The 18,830-nt window shown below is 48.2% G+C and overlaps 1 protein-coding gene across 2 annotated transcripts in view; it reads left to right on the top strand.

Annotated features, from left to right (window-relative positions):
* Positions 1–18,830, top strand: part of TFPI (tissue factor pathway inhibitor) — a 249,456-nt gene that overhangs the window by 52,488 nt on the left and 178,138 nt on the right. For both annotated transcript variants that reach the window (XM_086955454.1, XM_086955455.1), the window contains exon 2: positions 7,712–7,839. In XM_086955454.1, the coding sequence (XP_086811580.1) occupies positions 7,731–7,839 (109 nt within the window). In that variant the 5' untranslated portion in view covers positions 7,712–7,730. The remainder of the gene's footprint in view (positions 1–7,711; positions 7,840–18,830) is intronic.

Below are 18,830 nucleotides of genomic sequence, written 5' to 3'. Positions count from 1 at the left end.
CACTTATCTCTGAAGAAACAACAGTAATATCTTGCAAGGCCATCCCTTAGTGCCATGTCTATGCCACAAGCCAGGGTAGCTGTGGGGAATAAATGTAGTGCGAAAGAAAAACAAATCTAAAAAAACCTAGAAAGATTAATATAAAACACCCTCAACATGTGTGTGTCTTTAGCTTTAGACAACATGGCAAAGGGTGCAGAAAATTAATTTTTCATTGAGTGTTGATTAACCGTTCTCCAATTTTGTACAATAGGATAGAAATTACACTTGAATCATGTTTAAATCCCTCTAATCACTATCAGAAAGCCCCCCCCCCCATTGGCCCCTGGACCAATACTCCAGCATAATATTAGCAGGCTCCTCAGATGTGAACATTTAAGTGTGTGATTAATGAATAATTTTAAGTCCCGCTAGTTCTTGGAGCTACACCAAAGCAAAGTGTTTGATACTTGGTATCATTTGCCGTACTTGCCGTAATTGTACAACTGTATGGTGACTAAATTCTGACTGCCCCAAAAATGTGTGAGTACCGTCTTTGGCTCGATCTTTAGGCAGGGTAGTCGTGTAGTCTGAAAAAGTAACTGATGAAAACTAACATCCCCTCAATTGATAAGAGTTGCCCTGGGATGCGAATTTGTTTGATTTTCTGTGGATTTCTGAAAGAGAAACTGGCCTGCACCTTAAATTTCATAGTCCATGTCCTACTTCAGTAGATCGGTAAAGGCAAACAAAGCCAATTGGTACAAGATAGCCAGTGGATGAAGTGTTCTACCCATTACCCTGTATTGTGGTGGGCGCAAGCTAAACGTGAATGACACTTTAACAGACCAGTGCATAAAGATGATTGACGGAAAGTCCTTGTATGGGTACGGACATTCCTTGTATGGGTATAAAGTCCATTTATATGTGCATATATATATATATATATGTATTTTTATTATGGCTATTTTTTAAAACAAATTGCTGGCCAAATCTAAAAATGCAACAAAAAAATGTCTTTGTAAGTAATCTTGGTTTCTCCACATAACAGTCATCCTCAGTGTAAACCAGTACTCTCCGTGGCGGTAGAATAATTATTATTTGCATGTATTAGATATATTGATGAACAGAGGAAAAAATAAAAGTAACCTTGCCTTTGAAATACCATCTAGTGCAAGAATATTTCTCTATTCTTAGGGCCTAATTTAATTGTTGGTGGGTGGTCAGTTTCTCTGCGAGGGCTACAGAGCAAACTACTCCGTCACCCTGACGGAGATGTCACCCACCAAAGCAGGCGGTCATTTCTAAAGCATTGTCAGTAACCGTTGTCTCTGTCATGCCATGCCACACCATGGGCCCATCCTGTATGCCATTATGATGTCAAAACAAACCCGAGACATGTACTGTCCTCTATTATCCTCCAACATCCGTTGCGTCTCGGAACACTTTCCAGTGAGGTTCGGACGATGAGGCTATGCTGGAATCGGAGTCAGCGAAGGGCCATGATTAATCGGCCTTAAGCCCCGGAAATACCTTTAACTATGTGCATTGTATTTCCGCATCAATCAATCAATCAGTAAATTTGTATAGCGCGCTACTCACCCGGAGGGTCTCAAGGTGCTTGGGGGAGAGGGGACCGCTACTGCTCGAACAGCCAGGTCTTGAGTTGCTTCCTGAAGGAGAGGTGGTCTTGGGTCAGACGGAGGTGGATGGGGAGGGAGTTCCAAGTCTTGGCTGCCAGGTAGGAGAAGGATCTTCCTCCCATGGTGGTTCTTCGGATGCGTGGAACGGCGGCGAGGGCGTGGCTGGTCGAATGCAGCTGTCGGGTGGGAGTGTAGAAGGTCAGGCGGTTGTTGAGGTACTTGGGACCCAGGTCGTGGAGGTCCTTGTGTGCGTGGGTGAGGAGACGGAACGTGATTCTCTTGCTGACGGGGAGCCAGTGCAGGTCTCTCAGGTGTCCGGAGATGTGGTTGTGTTGGGGGATGTCCAGGATGAGTCGTGCGGAGGCGTTCTGGATGCGTTGGAGTCTTTTCTGGAGTTTGGCTGTGGTTCCGGTGTAGAGGGTGTTGCCGTAGTCCAGTCGGCTGGTGACGAGTGCCTGGGTGACCGTTTTCCTGGTTTCAGTGGGGATCCATCGGAAGATCTTACGGAGCATGCGTAGGATGTTGAAACACGATGATGAGACTGCGTTGACTTTCTGGTCATTCAGAGGGAGGAGTCCAGGATGAAGCCCAGGCTGCGTGCGTGGTCCGTTGGTTTGGGTGCGCTGCCCAGGGCAGGAGGCCACCAGGAGTCATCCCAGGCAGAGGGTGAAGACCCGAGGATGAGGACTTCCGCCTTGTCTGAGTTCAGTTTCAGGCTGCTGTTCTTCATCCATTCGGCTACTTCTTTCATCCCTTCGTGTGGGTTGGTTCTGGCGGTGGCGGGATCGTTCGTGAGGGAGAGGATCAGCTGGGTATCGTCGGCGTAGGAGATGATGTTGAGGTTGTGTTGGCGTGCGATGGTTGCGAGGGGGCTCATGTAGACGTTGAAGAGGGTGGGGCTGAGTGATGATCCTTGTGGTACGCCGCAGATGACTTCGGTGGCCTCGGATCTGAACGGGGGGAGGCGGACTCTCTGGGTTCTTCTGGCGAGGAACAAGATGTTCCACTCCAGTGCCTTCTCTTGGATTCCGACGTTGCTGAGGCGTTGTACTAGGGTGCGGTGGCAGACAGTATCGAACGCTGCGGAGAGGTCCAGGAGGATGAGGGCCGCTGTTTCCCCGTTGTCGAGCAGGGTTCGGATGTCGTCAGTGGCTGCGATGAGGGCGGTCTCGGTGCTGTGGTTGGCTCGGAAGCCGGACTGTGAGTGGTCGAGGGATCCGTTCGCCTCGAGGAAGGCTGCACGCTGTCTGTTGACGGTCTTCTCGATGACTTTGGCCGGAAACGGGAGGAGCGAGACGGGGCGGTAGTTCTTGAGGTCGGTGGGGTCTGCTGAAGGTTTCTTCAAGAGGGCGCTGAGTTCGGCATGCTTCCAGCTCTCTGGGAAGGTGGCAGTGTTGAAGGTGCAGTTGATGATGTCCCGGAGTTGGGGTGCGATGACGGAGTCAGCCTTGTTGAAGATGTAGTGGGGGCATGGGTCGGTTGGTGATCCGGAGTGGATGGTGTTCATCGTGTGGATGGTGTCCTCGGTGCTGACCGGGGTCCAGGCGCGGAGGGTGGTGGTAGGGGGCGTTGGTTCTGAGGTAGGGTGCGTGGTCTGTTTGCCGAAGCTGTTGTGTATGTCTGCGATCTTGCTGTGAAAGAACGAGGCGAGTGAGTCCCAGAGGTCCTGTGAGGGGGTGATGTTGTTGTTTCCGGCGCTGGGGTTGGATAGCTCTTTGACGATGCTGAAGAGTTCCTTGCTGTTGTGTGTGTTGTTGTCTAGTCGATCCTTGAATGCTGACTTCTTGGCGGTGTGGATCAGCTGGTGGTGTTTGTGGGTGGAGCGGTCATGTTTTCTGTGGTTGAGTTTTTTCGCCAGGCTTTCTCGAGGGTACGGCAGTTCTTCTTGGAGTTCATGAGGTCGTCGTTGAACCAGGAGGCTTTCTTGCTTCCGGGCCTGCTGGGATGGTTTTTCAGGGGTGCGAGGTCGTCCGCGCAGTTTGTGATCCACTGTGTGAGGTTGTTGGCTGCTTGGTTGGGGTTCGTTGATCTGGCGGGAGGGTTCTGGTTCAGTGATGTGGTGAGCTGGTCGGTGGTGATCTTGTTCCAGCTCCAGCGGGAAACCTGTTGCAGGAGGTGGTGAATCGTGGTCTTTCTGAAGCTGAAGTGGACGCAGCTGTGGTCTGTCCAGTGGAGTCCGGTGGAGTGGCTGAAGGAGATGTACTTGCTGGATGAGAAGATTGGGTCAAGCATGTGTCCGGCGTAGTGGGTAGGGGTGTTCACCAGTTGCTTGAGTCCGAGGTTGGCGAGGTTGTCCAGCAGGGTGGTGGTGTTGTTGTCATTGTTGTTCTCCAGGTGGAAGTTGAGGTCCCCTAGGAGGATGTAGTCAGCGGAGGCGAGGGCGTGTGGGCTGATGAAGTCTGCGATGTCTTCGCTGAATTGTGTGCGGGGTCCTGGGGGTCTGTAGATGAGGGTGCCTCTGAGTGTGGTCTTGGGGTCGGTGTGTATCTGTAAGTGGGGATGTTCGGCGGCTGTGAGGGTGTTGTCAGAGTTGGTCGTGATGCGGATGGTGTTCTTGTGGACGATGGCGATGCCTCCTCCTGTCTGGTTGACGCGGTCCCTTCGGATGATCTTGTATCCATCCGGGATGGCTATGGCGATGTCGGGCGCTGAGGAGACTTTCATCCAGGTTTCCGTGAGGAAGGCGATGTCCGGAGATGTGGTGTCGAGTAGGTTCCATAGTTCTACGGCGTGTCTGTGGACGGAGCGGGTGTTGAGCAGGATGCACTTCAGGTGGTTGCTGTTGGTGTTCGGTCTAGCGGGTGTGGGTGCGGCGCCGGTTCGGATGCAGGTGAACTTGCAAGATTGGCAGGTGAAGGGTCCGTCCTGGGGTGGCTCGGTGGCAGCCGGAGGTCCGGCCGGTGTTGAGTGCGCTGAGGGTGGCGGCATTGTACGTCCGGCGGGTGGGATGGCATCTGCGGGGGCCAGGGGTTCTGGCGTAGGGCGCGGTCCAGGAGTGGACGGGCGCAGATGGGCTTGCCTTTGGCGCGCCTTCGGCGCACAATCGGCGCGCCCGCTGCACGTACGTGTCGACTCTGCCATAAATGGAGAGTGGGGGGGGCGGAGCGAGGGAGGAGCAGCTGGGAGGGTGAAGCGGGGTGGCGAATGGGAGAGGGTCGATGGAAAACCCGCAGGAGTGGGGGTGGGGCCGCGGGGGAGCAGCGGCAGGGAGCGGGGTGGACCAGCGGGGCCAGAAGCGCTAGGGCAGACGGCGGCAACAGGGGGCAAGGCACAAAAGGGCAACAGACCAAAACAGTACAATTAGGGCAGTACTATGGCAACAGAACAAACAGTACTATCGGGGCAATACTACGGCGAGCACAAATGGGCAACAGGACAAACAGTACAATTAGGGCAGTACTAAGGCAACAGAACAAAACAGTACAATTATGGCAGTACAATTATGGCAGTACTACGGCGATACTACCAACCACAGTGGGGGCACAATCAGGGCAGCGGTACAGCGATTCGAGCGGCGGCGGCAGCAGGGGACCGGGTGACTTCCTGGAGGGGCCACGCGGCGGGTAGAGCGACCGGCACTGACGAGGTCAGGCAGGTCACAGCTCCCCGTCGCACGGCTCCGGCGCTAAGTACTCAATGGGAGGGAGGAGCAGCTGGGAGGTGGGAGCGGGGTGGCGAATGAGAGAGAATCGATGGAAAACCAGCAGGAGTGGGGGCGGGGCCGCGGGGAAACAGCGTCAGGGAGCGGGGTGGACCAGCGGGGCCAGAAGCGCTAGGGCAGACGGCGGGAACAGGGGGCAAGACACAAAAGGGCAACAGACCAAAACAGTACAATTAGGGCAGTACTATGGCAACAGAACAAACAGTACTATTGGGGCAATACTACGGCGAGCACAAATGGGCAACAGGACAAACAGTACAAATAGGGCAGTACTAAGGCAACAGAACAAAACAGTACAATTATGGCAGTACTACGGCGATACTACCAACCCCAGTGGAGGCACAATCAGGGCAGGGGTACAGCGATTCGAGCGGCGGCGGCGGCAGCAGGGGACCGGGTGACTTCCTGGAAGGGCCACGCGGCGGGTAGAGCGACCGGCACTGACGAGGTCATGGAGGGGATTGGGCTGCATTGTTCGAATGGGAGACTAAGGGGTTCAGGATGCTCAGGGATTTGTATGAAGATGGCCGCCTCCTCCCATTTCAAGCTTTGCAGGATAGATATGACCTCCCTTGTGGACATTTTTTGCTTAATTCGGCACTTGTTTCAGCCATACAACTGAACTGGCGGGAGGGGCTATCGGAGCTGCAGACATCCATGGCATGTCAGCATGTTGTAATGGCGACAGTGACCTTTAAGGTAGTTACGTGCTTATATAGACGTATGACTGGTGAGGGGTTGATGCCATTTCGGGAATTGTAGCAGAAGTGGGAATCGGATCTGGGTAAGGAGATTCCTGAGAAATCATGGGCTCAGATAGTTAGGAGTGCGTGGAAAAGCACTAGAAATGCCAATTTCCAACTGGTCCACTTCTTTATACTACACAGGGCGTACCTCACTCCTGCCAAGATAAACAAATATTTCAATACAGATACTGCAAAGTGCCCACGTTGTAACTTAGAGGGGGCGTAGTTCAGTCATATGATGTGGGACTGTCCGCAATTAGGAACGTACTGGGATTAGGTAGTTGCAATGCTATGCAAGAACACAGAAAGGCATATAGCACCTGACATGGGCACCTGCTTGCTCCACTGGTTCCCCCATACACCCAAAACAAAAATCACGAGCACATTTCTAGATTTAGGACTGTTCCTGGCCAAGCGGTACATTACAGCACACTAGAAAGCCGCATGGGGCCCTTGTGTCCTGAGATGGAAAATGAAATTGCTTAAATGGGCAACGAGCGAGAGTACAGTTAGGTTTCAGCTTGCTAGACGAGCAAAGGGGGATAAACCCTTAGAGGCCACGAGGGCCTGGGAAGCCTTAGTGGTTTTATTGCAAGCATCAGAATTGTAATCAGATGAAAATTTGGCAACGAGCACACAGCTTGTTTCACCTTGAGTTAAGTATACATTACTGGACTGTCTGTGATTACAGTAGTAGTATCAGTGCTGTTGAATGGGGGAGCGATGACCCTAGCTGTTTCTAACTTGTTAGTACTATACAATGCTGAATCCTATGTTGAAAAAATGTATTTGAATTGTTGTACTGTGGGACACACCGGGGGTACAGATGGGATAGGAGGGTGGTGGGGAGTGGGTTTGTCCTTTTTATCATGTTTGCTTAAATGTCGCAGAAAAGTCTTTTGGATACTAGCCGGTGATGAATCCTTATTTGTCAGACCAGCTTCCCACTTATTGTCTACGTATAATGTACCTATTATAGGAGACTTTTGTTTATGTTCCCCTTCCTGAGATGGGGAGGGTAGATGGAGCTGTATTTAGCAATTGTTGATGACCAGAAGACTATTGCGGACCTTTGACGCCTGTATCTGATTATGTTTTGTTTGAAAGATTATAAAAAATATATTTTAAAAAAATTATGTCAAAACAACAGAGCCATGCACCAAACTGCGTTCTATTTATTTTTATTTTTTTATATCTCAAAGCTGGATTAAAAAAAAACATTCTAATACCCTCCTCACCATGGGAGTTATCTCCCATGGCAATGGGGGCATTTAGTGTTTTTTTAACTGTTCCTCACTGCCAGGCTTTGCATGGTAGTGATGGACTGTAAAAACCAGCTATATGTCCGCCCATCCTAATTTGGCGGATGGACATATAGCCAATTTTCCTATGGCCCGCACTGTTTTGGAGTAGTCACCGCCATGGCCAAACTATGGCCTGCACGCATTTAAGTTGGGCGGGCGGGCGGACCACTATGTTGGCGGAGAGGGCAAGCTGTCACCATTACCACAGAGGTACCTCTCCATCAACGTATAAATTAGGCCCTACATTTGTTCTAGGTAGACAGCAAGACTGTACAAAAGTATGCATGCCTATTTTGAGATAAAAGATAGACATTGCCAAATCATACCTTTCTCTGCAGTCAACCCCTCTTACATCTTATTGTACTGTTTTTATTTTAGCGCATCAAAGATTAATATAATGAAGATTGTCAGGTTGTCATGGCCCTTCGTACCGTTATTGCTGGCCTATATCTCATGCAGCATGACCGAAAATTTGAAGGAGGAGGAAGAACAGCAAAACAATTCCGGTAAGATTGGTGTGTTGTCTTTGACTGAAAGTATTTCATTTGTATAGCTGAACAAACCAGACTGGTCCCATGAGAGCACTTTTTTTCCAATGCCTGTGACACTGTCATATCAACAGGGCTTTGAGTGACAAAACAAGTTTATGTGTTGATTCAATATTATGTTCAACATTTTTGATATTTACTGCACAACTGCTGTGTTCGATGAGGAGTGAATGTGGAAGTCTGGAAAGAATGTAGCTTTCTGGAAAAGAGGTCACTTTTTTAGTTGAAGAATAATGTGGTAGAAAACTCAGTTTTCAGTGAGACTGAAAAAAGTTGTATTGGAAAAATAAGAGACTCTGTCACAGAGCAAACTTTCCAGGGTGTTCCCCCCCTGAAACCTGTAAGCTCCGTGAGGCAAGACACATGCATACCTTTTTATAGGAGCTTTTAGCATTGATGACATGGAAAAAGGGCACATGTACAATGGCTTTTACACTTTCAAATCGATAAATAAGAGAGTATGTGAATTATAGAACCATTTTTCTTATAAATGAAACACATGTATTGATTAAAAAAACTTTTTCTAAATCGTTAAGTGAATACCAAATCGGTATTTGGAAAGGGAATGCTTTGAGCGTCCCTCCCAACTACCAATTCTTTATGAATCTTGTAGAACAACATTGAAAAGTTACTGACTCCTGAGTTGAGGTGGTAACTCATTGGCAAAGGGGAAGGGGTTTCTTTGGGACCCCTTTTTCTTTCTGAATGGTTGTTCAGAATGTTAGTTCAAAAATAGTAGTTCTCAATTTGATTAGAAATATTGCAATGTCTGAACAGTACATCTGAAGGCCCTTGGAATCTAGTTCAAGTTCAAGTTCGGAAATTTGTATAGCGCACTACTCACCCAGAGGGTCTCAAGGCGCTTGGGGGTGGAGGGTACTCTACTTATCGAATATCCAAGTTTTAAGTTGCTTTCTGAAGGAGAGGTGGTTTTGTACAAGGCGGAGGTGGGTGGGGAGAGAATTCCAGGTTTTGGCCGCTAAGTAGGAGAAGGTTCTTCCCCCCATGGTGGATCTATGGATGCGCGGAATTGCGGCAAGGGCTTGATTGGATGATCGTAGTTGGCGGGTGGGGGTGTAGAAGGACAGTCGTGTGTTGAGGCGTTCGGGTCCTAGGTCGTAGAGGGCTTTGTGTGCGTGGGTGAGGAGACGGAATGTTATTCTCTTGTTGACGGGGAGCCAGTGGAGGTCTTTCAGGTGACCGGAAATGTGAGCTTGACGGGGGATGTCTAGTATGAGTATGGCTAAGGCGTTTGGATGCGTTGGAGTTTTTTCTGTAGTTTGGCTGTGGTTCCAGTGTAGAGGGTGTTTCCGTAGTCCAGTCGGCTTGTGACCAGTGCGTGGGTGACTGTCTTTCGTGTATCGGTGGGGATCCAGCGGAAGATTTTTTTGAGCATGCGTAGGATGTTGAAGCATGAGGATGAGACGGCGTTGACTTGTTTGGTCATCGAGAGGGAGGAGTCCAGGATGAAGCCCAGGTTACGTGCGTGGTCCGTAGGTATGGGTGCGGTTCCCAGGGCTGGTGGCCACCATGAGTCGTCCCAGGCAGAGGGGGATGATCCTAAGATGAGGACTTCCGTTTTGTCCGAGTTCAGTTTTAAACGGCTGTTCTTCATCCACTCGGCTACTTCTGTCATTCCTTTGTGTAAGTTGGTTTTGGCGGTGTTAGGGTCTTGGGTGAGGGAGAGGATCAGCTGGGTGTCGTCTGCATAGGAGATGATGTTGAGGTTGTGTTGGCGTGCGATGGATGCGAGGGGACTCATGTATACGCTGAAGAGGGTGGGACTGAGTGATGATTCTTGTGGTACGCCGCAGATGACTTCGGTGGCCACTGATCTAAAAGGAGGGAGGAGGACTCTCTGGGTTCTTCCGGCGAGGAACAAGATGATCAAGTTCAATGCTTTTCCTTGTATTCCGATGTTGCTGAGGCGTTGTATTAGGGTGCTATGACAGACTGTGTCGAAGGCTGCGGAGAGGTCAAGTAGGATGAGGGCAGCTGTTTCTCCGTTGTCCAGTAGAGTTCGGATGTCGTCTGTTGCTGCGATGAGTGCGGTTTCGGTGCTGTGTTTGGCTCGGAAGCTGGACTGTGAGGGGTCGAGGGATTTGTTGGTTTCGAGGAAGGCGGCGAGCTGACTGTTGACAGCTTTCTCAATCACTTTGGCAGGGAATGGGAGGAGCGATATGGGGCGGTAGTTCTTAAGTTCAGTGGGGTCTGCTGTGGGTTTCTTCAGAAGGGCGCTGAGTTCTGCATGTTTCCAGCTTTCCGGGAAGGTAGCGGAGTTGAGGGAGCAGTTGATGACGTCTCAGAGATGGGGTGCGATGATGGAGTCTGCTTTGTTGAAAATGTGGTGGGGACATGGGTCGGTTGGCGATCATGAGTGGATTGAGTTCATCAGGCGGATGGTGTCTTCAGTGGTGATTGGGTTCCAGGTGAAAAGGTTGTTAGAGGGGGGTGTTGGTTCGGAGGTGGGTGGAGTGGACTGGTCCCCGGGCTGGTTTTCAAAGCTGTTATGTATGTCGGCAATTTTGTTGTAGAAGAAAGAGGCTAGGGAGTCGCAGAGGTCTTGGGAGGGGGTGATGTCGTTGGTGCCGGCGGTGGGGTTGGTAAATTCTTTGACGATATTGAATAGTTCCTTGCTGTTGTGGGCGTTGTTGTCAAGTTGATCCTTGAATGCTGATTTCTTGGTGGATCGGATCAGTTGGTGGTGTTTGCGGGTTGCGTTCTTGAAGGTGGTCAGGTTGTCAGTGGTTGGGTTTTTTCTCCAGGCTTTCTCGAGGGTGCGACATAACTTTTTGGATTTCTTAAGGTCGTCGTTGAACCAGGGGGCTTTTTTGTTACCTTGCTTGATTTGATGGTTTTTCAAGGGTGCTAGTTCGTCTGCGCTGTGGGTGATCCATTGTGTGAGGTTAGTGGCTGCTTGGTTTGGGTCCGATGATTTGGCAGGAAGGTTTTGGTGAAGCGATGTGAAGAGCTGGTCGGTAGCAATTTTGTTCCAGTTTCTTCGGGGAATAGGTTGTGGGGGGTTGTGGGTCGTGGTCTTTTTGTAGTTGAAGTGAACGCAGCTGTGGCCCGTCCAGTGGAGAGCTGTTGTGTGATTGAAGGAGATGTGCTTGCTGGAGGTGAAGATTGGGTCGAGCGTGTGTCCGGCATAGTGGGTGGGGGTATTGACAAGTTGTTCGAGTCCGAGGTTGGCCAGGTTGTCCAGAAGGGTGGTGGTGTTGAAGTCGTTTTTCTTTTCCAGGTGGTAGTTGAGGTCTCCCAGTAGAATGTAGTCCTCGGAGGGGAGGGCGTGTTGGCTGATGAAGTCAGCGATGTTATCGCTGAATTTTGTGCGGGTCCTGGTGGTCTGTAGATGAGGGTGCCTCTGAGTGTGGTCTTGGGGTTGGTGTGGATCTGGAAGTGAAGGTGTTCGGCGGATGTGAGGTTGTCGTCGGAACTGGTCGTGATGCGGATGGTGTTTTTATGGATGATGGCGATGCCTCCTCCTGTTTGGTTGGTGCGGTCCTTTCGGATGATCTTGTAGCCGTCCGGGATGGCTATGGCGATGTCGGGTGCTGATGAGGCGTTCATCCATGTTTCTGTAAGAAAGGTGACATCCGGTGATGTAGTGTCGAGTAGGTTCCAGAGTTCAATGGCGTGTCTGTGGGCCGAGCGGGTGTTGAGCAGGATGCACTTTAGGTGGTTAGTGTCGGGGCTCTTATTGGAGTCTGTGGATTTGGTGTGGGTCCTGATGCAGTCGAACTTGCAGGAGTGGCAGGTGAAGGGTCCATGGGTGTGTCCTGGGGCGGCTTGGTAGCAGTTTGGGAGTCGGCCGGGGTTAAGTGCTGAGAGGGATGCGGCGTCGTACGTTATGCGGGCGGAGTGGGTTTTGCCGGGGCCAGGGGGTCAAGGGGCGCGACCGCTGCACGTGAACGCTGCACGCAAAAGCATCTGTCATATGTGGATGGCGGAGGGGGCGGGGCAAGGGAGGAGCAGCTGGGAGGCGGTAGTAGGGTGGAGAGCCGGGCTGGGAGGCACAACAACAAACAACAAAATGGCAGCGAGCCAAAAGCAAAATCGGACGAGATTGGGGCACGACCTTGTTAAGCGCTATGAACAGGCAGCACAGTCAGGCAACAATATTCTAAGCAGGCAAAGCGAGTGAAACACAATGGCACAGTAAATCTCACAACACGGTCTAGCAGTCAAGCGCTACGATAACCCAATAATCAGCAGTGCGAGCAATGCGAGATATATGGCACTCTGGCAGTATGCGCTACAATAATACAGTATTCAGGCAAGCAATGCGTGGTAGCTGGCAGTCTGGCAGTAAGCGCTACGATACCAGGAGATTGATTGAGCAGGGAGCAGCGAGGGGAGCGACCGCTTCTGAGAGGCTCAGGACGGTCACAGCGCTAGTTGTGGAAGAGCGGAGCCTACACTTTCTGTGGGAGGGAGGAGCAGCTGGGAGGCGGGAGCGGGGTGGAGAGCTGGGCTGGGAGGCACAACAACAAACAACAAAATGGCAGCGAGCCAAAAGCAAAATCGGACGAGATTGAGGCACGACCTTGTTAAGCGCTATGAACAGGCAGCACAGTCAGGCAACAATATTCTAAGCAGGCAAAGCGAGTGAAACACAATGGTACAGTAAATCTCACAACACGTCTAGCAGTCAAGCGCTACGCGTGAAAAATGGATAAAGCATTACCCGACTTTTTAACATTTTTTTTACCAGCCTCTTTTCTTTGGGCCTGTATGAGAAAAAGGAAGGGGGGGACGGCTTGTATCTAAGGGCCATGGAAAAGTTATCCACTACTGCATCTTAGAGAGTGACTCACATAAGGTTGAGGTTAAACGGGCCCCTATATTATATTATCATCCTTTTATTTTATTTTATTTTTTATTCTTATACAAGGGACATGAAGTATTTTATGGACATGAAATTGTTACTTTGTATTTATTCTGTGCTTTTATGATCCTTTTTAAACTGACTGAATAAAGAAATGCATGAATGAATGAATGAATGGATAAAGCACAATGGCTATACATTGATGTAGTCACACTTCTTTTGCTGTATCCCATGAAAAAAATTGAATCAGTGGCACAGGATCACAGACAATACAAGGAAAGATTGTATTGATTCGAACTTGCTGGCAAGTGTGACTTTTTCGATCAATTGCCTGTTCCTAGAATGGGCAGTGGGCTCTGTGCAGTTGACTTTTTCCGGCCACCGCCTGATCACTCCTGATACAGATTCACAATACACCAACAAAAGAAGCTTATATCAAGACCCACTGAGGAATGATACTTAAAATAAGGTCTATAATGAACTCTAGAATAAGAAATGCTTGTAATGGGGGTTGCGTGGGGAGGCGAAGGGAGGCAAAGGGACATAAAGAGAAAAGAAGCATTCTGTAAGGACCTCGACCCGGTGACATTGGGAGCATTGGCTGGTGGAAGGCATTTGGCAAGTAACCTCGGTCTGCAGCGGACTGAATTGCAACCCCCATAATCCAATAATACAAGGTAGCATTAATCTAAATATACTGGTGTAAACAGGATACAATGCCTTGTGAGTAACAGTAGAGTGGCTTACTAGGACATAGAAATGGAGAGGTATGAATGCCCTCAAGGGGTCAAGACTATAGTCCGTAAGTAGAATGTGAAGGTCTGCCTCCAATAGTAGAGATGCCAAGAACCAGGATGACTTGGACTGTTTGAAGTTGGGGCAGGAATTCGGGAGAGCAAAGTTCAATATCTATGGAGGAAAAGGTTAACCTGACCTGGCCTAACCACCCACAAGAATCAAAGTAAAGTAAAACAAAAAAGGGGCAAGAAACACAAATGGCGCAAACTGGGGGCCTCATTTATGAGGTTTTGGTGTTGGGCAGCACTGCAAGGAGTCTTGCTGCACTGCCCTGGGTCAAAATAAAAGGGCAGGAATGCACTGTACTATGAGATACACTGCAATCCTGTCCTTTTCCCCTGTGATGGTGCACAATGGTCAATGCAGATGCCTTTGCGCCATGGTGTTTGCGTTGTGGGGGTGATTATTTTTGTGCAGGAAAGGATGCCTTCCTGCACAAAAACAATCACAAGAGCTGGTTTCCTCTGTCTGTGTGCGCTGCAGAATGCCACACACATAGAAAGAGGGAAAAATGAGGATAAATAAGGATAGTTCTCCTCATTGTGCTTCCTTAATGCCACCCTTAGGGTGGCGAAAGAAGAATATGACACATTCCCAGGTTTACAATTCCTCGTAAATCTTGGGAAGCTTCAGATTGCATGGGTGTTGTGTGTGAACACCCACAATAACAACCATGGAACGCCCCTTTCACGCAGTGTTCTGCGTGAAAGGGAACAAATTTACTGGGCCATGAAAAGCCACGCAAAGTGGCATAACGTGGCCATTTAAATATAATGAGGCACATTGCGCCACCAGATCGCCAAAAAAGTGACATTCCAGCAGTGCAAAAGTACCTCTAAGGGCCTACCCGCACAAAGTACAAAGCAGGCTACAGTGTGACTTGAATTTGCGGCTGTCTCTTTTAAGCTGGGCCATTTAGCCCTCTGTCCATCCTTTCAGGAGGAGGTCACACATCCTCGCACCAAGAGAACGTTTGGCCCCCTTCCTGGGATCATTTCACACCTTCTATCAGGAGGTTTGCAGGCTATCTCAGATGACAAATGCAGTAGTAGTTATTTTTGTTTTTTTAAATTGTTTTATTTGTTTTCTCAACATCATTGACATTATATATTATCCAACAACTAATGAATAGGTTAGCGAGTTCCTCTGTAATATAATGTACACTCACATCACCCTGCTCAAAGTTTTGCCATTCGTGGTTTTCCTCTGCTCTCTGCGTGGTGTCCCATCCAATACTCCTCAGATCCCAATATGATCCAGAACAGAATCTTCATCATCTCCCTGCTGGTGTTTGGCCCTCACCTCCCTCTTACTTCTCTTTCGGTCCCAGCGGGAGCTACTAGTCCTCTCCATTATTCCACTCTGAGTTCTGACTTTGTTGTCTGTACTCCCCCTCTCCTTCCACCTGGGACCTTCTGAGTATTCTGTCTAGGTACTTAAGTCTTCCATCACTTTGTCGTCTTCCTAGTTAAGTGAATGTGTGTCTCCTCCACCAGTGCCTGCTTCTGCGTCTCATGTCTCTGTGCTAGCATTGGAGCAAGCAGCCCCTAATTCCCATCACCTCATGGCCACTCACCTCTTTGCAAATATCAGTGTGAGCTATATAACTATCCAAGCATTTTCTTTCCTTGGGATTTCTTTATTATACCTAGGAGACAGTGTTGTAGTTTGCTATCAAGGGCAATACTTGCTGCTACTCTTACTTGCATCGCAACAGACGTACAGTACTTGGGTACCACACAGCACGACCATGACAGGTGCAGGAGGTACCCTCCATCCTGCAGCACTCGCTGCCGCTTTCCTACCTACATATCTTCTGCTCAACAACTGCTGTAGTTAATCAGAAACTTTTACTAGAACATTGGGGCAAGAAAGTGGTGACTTTCTAAAGTCAGCTTTATATTAGAAGTTACTTTAAATCCAACTTCAGTACTACGTTGGGTTTAATACAACATTTAATTTACATATAGCTCGAAGCACTATGTTTGGTGGTCTTAAATGGAAGTTTGCCATGTTGAGTTGTCAGTTTAAAAGCTGTCCGATTAAGCTGCAGTGACAGAGCTAGATACATGTTTTCGCCTTGTCACTGCAATGGTGGCACAATAAGTCCTGCAGTCTACTTGTGACATTTAATTTACAGGTTATGGTTCTGGGTACCATGTACTTGGGACTTATAAATAAGTTAAATATGCCAATCGGGTATTAGCCAATTGCACATATGTTTTTAGGAGTCAGAGCAAATGCACTGGGGTCTGGTCAGCAGGGCCCAGCACATCAGCCCACAAATGTGGGGGCGGGCGAGGGAGGTGTGATCATGCAAAAAGAGCCCTTTCTTTAAACTTGTAAATTGGGTATGATATTTAGGTGGTTTCAATAAGTGACAAAATGTGGCTTTGGAATTGGGAAACAAAGCAGCATTTTTAGCAGTACTATCAGCAATGGCAATTCCATAGAACATCTTATCCTGGGGTAGATTGGTTAGCGGCATGCTTGGCTATTGCTACCACCCTCGGAAGTTGAAGAGCATCAAGCAAACCATTCTTTATGGGGTTGTGGCAGAGGTGAGAAAACTCCTCTGTATCCATAGTTGCTTGAAAACATGAGCAGTTCCAAATTGATATAAGTGAACCAATAAAAACTGTTACACTTATTTTTAGCTAGACCACTATCTTGAGTAAGGGTATTACATTGAGTAACCGGGACAGAATGTACTTGGGGCAAACATCAACTTTCTACTGATTTATGTAAGGTCCCCACAGTGTTTCCAGTCACTAGATTTCCATCATTATTTCCGGGGCAAGAACCATCAAAATAAAACACAGTACTACAGTTAGGGAAAGATACAACAGTGAGATCAATGTAAGGCGCTGCGAGGGGATGGTAGTTAAAATATAGTTATGGGTTTCCCATCATCGGAGGTAAGGATGTTGGGAACAGCAAGGCAGGTTCAAAAAATATATCCTACTTAAGTATTGTGAGTAGCAGACATTAAATTATTTTTCATATCTTGGCGGTCCTTCCCCAATGGATCCTGGGTGAACCGCCTGCTCCACTTTTGACACTGGGCTCCTTAGCTTCCCTTAAATGGCAGTCATCACCAGTTGTTCCTCCATTGACGATAGGCTCCACCGGTGCTGTTTCGAGGTCTGGTTTCAGCTCCAGCCACATATTCAGCTACATCATTGGCTGGATTTTGCTATATGTCACCTTATCTAATGGGTTGTCTGGCAAGAATTTGTATCAGTCACAGAGGTCTTTGCACTGCACTCGGCTTAAATTAACTCTGGGCACTCAATAAACAAAACTACTCCTTTATGGCACTAAACCCTTTTCAGCAATTGTTTCTCATAATGCATTCCTTTGTGGTCTCCAGCTGTATGTTCTTGGTGTAGGTGGTATCCATGATCCGAAATCTGTAGTCATACAAATTATAGTGAGTACTGTGAGGCTGACCAGAGCATCTGTGGCAATACGGATTCCAATTCTAACACTACTTAGCAAGTCTAATTAGAATCAGTTTAGTACAGAATTGGATCATCAGTTCCTCATCCAACTCCTCTCAACATCTACTGCACATGAAGCTTTATTAGTTGTATTCAGTCTAGCGAAAATAATACTACTGAAAAGTAATGGACTTACACCTGAAAGATCTGTCCCTAGAATAGTATTCTTGGTAGGTTACTTCTTTTGGATAATGTCTACTCATATCCTGCGAGTTGATGACCAGCATTCAGTTTTTTTGTCCTTGTGTGAGAGACATTTATGGTGAAATTCCTTCGTGAGAACAGGATATAGGAGGACCACGTTAGCATCAACATGTGTCTGGTCTGACCAGCAGCTCTCACCGTAGCTCTAACTAGCTAGTCTTTACTGAATGGCTAGTCCATCCTGGCTTTTTGGATGATCTATCATCGTTCAAGCCAGTGACTTCTGTACATTTTGCAAGTCCAATGTGGTAGTTACCTGCCACGCCAGGCACCTAATGTAGGTGCGATGATGTCAACCTGTTAAATTGTCCTTTATTAAGTGCTACATCAATGGTGTTACCACACTCAGAAGTCTGTGAGTCAAAGAAGGAACATGACTTTCCTAACCTCATGCCTGGATTCATGATGCTATACCAAACACCCATTACCTTTACCAGCCAATGGCCTATCAAAGGGCCTGAAAATACCTTTTTGCTGTTTATGAAAGCCCATTCGTGAGTCTCAACGGTCTTTCGACTCACATAGAGCTTTTGTGAATTTGGCTCGCATCGCATATAGGAAGGGGCTGCAATTTGGAAAGGGATGTATCAATGATAGGTGACTGAAGTTGTCACCGCAAACCATTGATCAGATACATACACCCCTCAAAGCAGGTGGAATCTGATTTGTAAAGGGGAAGCTGTCCACATGGGACATGTTACCTTTTGGCCTTGAATGCCTTACATGTCCTCCATCCGTGCATTTTCAACCAATTACAAGAGTTGTAAATTGCAATCTTACTAATTAATATTCACCAGGTAGACCATTTTCAACCCCCATGCAAATGTACAATCTGCAATGTGACTTTGCCTGTCCTCAGCCATCGCCGTAAGTACATAGACTGATTTGCAAATTGCATTCCCCTTTGCACACCAATTGGTGTACACATTGCACATCCCTGGTGTTCCAATGAAAGTAGTACATCAGCCCCCACCTTACCCTTCTGCCTCCATTCTGCATGTCTAGCTGCAGCATGACAGCATTTTGACGTGCTAAAATCACACGTGGCACCTATAAAAGCTGATTTCCTGATTGTGCTGTACATCAGTTGCCAATTTCACAATCTTCTATTCCCCGTTTGCCAGTGAACATTGAATAGCACCTTGCCATTTTGCCTCACCTACTGATACACTGTTGCCTGATTCCTTCAAAAATGCCCTTTGCTCCACTGTGGACGGATGAATCAGAATGCAGGTGTTACCCAGATAAATATTTACAAGCACTCTATGCATACTGCCAGTTGTATGAGTGACTTCACCCTCAGTTCCAGTCAGTCTCCCTTCAAAAATAAGAAAAAGCTATTGTGCATAGAGCTGCATGGAGTACTGAAGATGGAATACTTACCGGATAAAAGCTATACCGAATGACCAACTGGTCAAAACATTCCCCACATGCTTACAGAAGAGCCTTTGTTTCTTAGTCATCTGCCTTCAACAAGCACTCCATCAACTGACTGATCCTATGACAGAGCCAAACACATCAGTACCTGGCTTCTTGCTGAAGTGGCAGCTCAGAAACACACTTCTCTATAAACCATGGCACGGTCAGATGCCAAGAAGTCCTTGTAGAAACAAACG

This window comes from Lissotriton vulgaris, chromosome 2_1 (genome assembly GCF_964263255.1).
Source record: "Lissotriton vulgaris chromosome 2_1, aLisVul1.2, whole genome shotgun sequence".
Classification (NCBI taxonomy): domain Eukaryota; kingdom Metazoa; phylum Chordata; class Amphibia; order Caudata; family Salamandridae; genus Lissotriton; species Lissotriton vulgaris.
The sequence above is the reverse complement of the archived record's forward strand: the minus strand, read 5'-3'. Positions and strand labels throughout refer to the sequence as shown.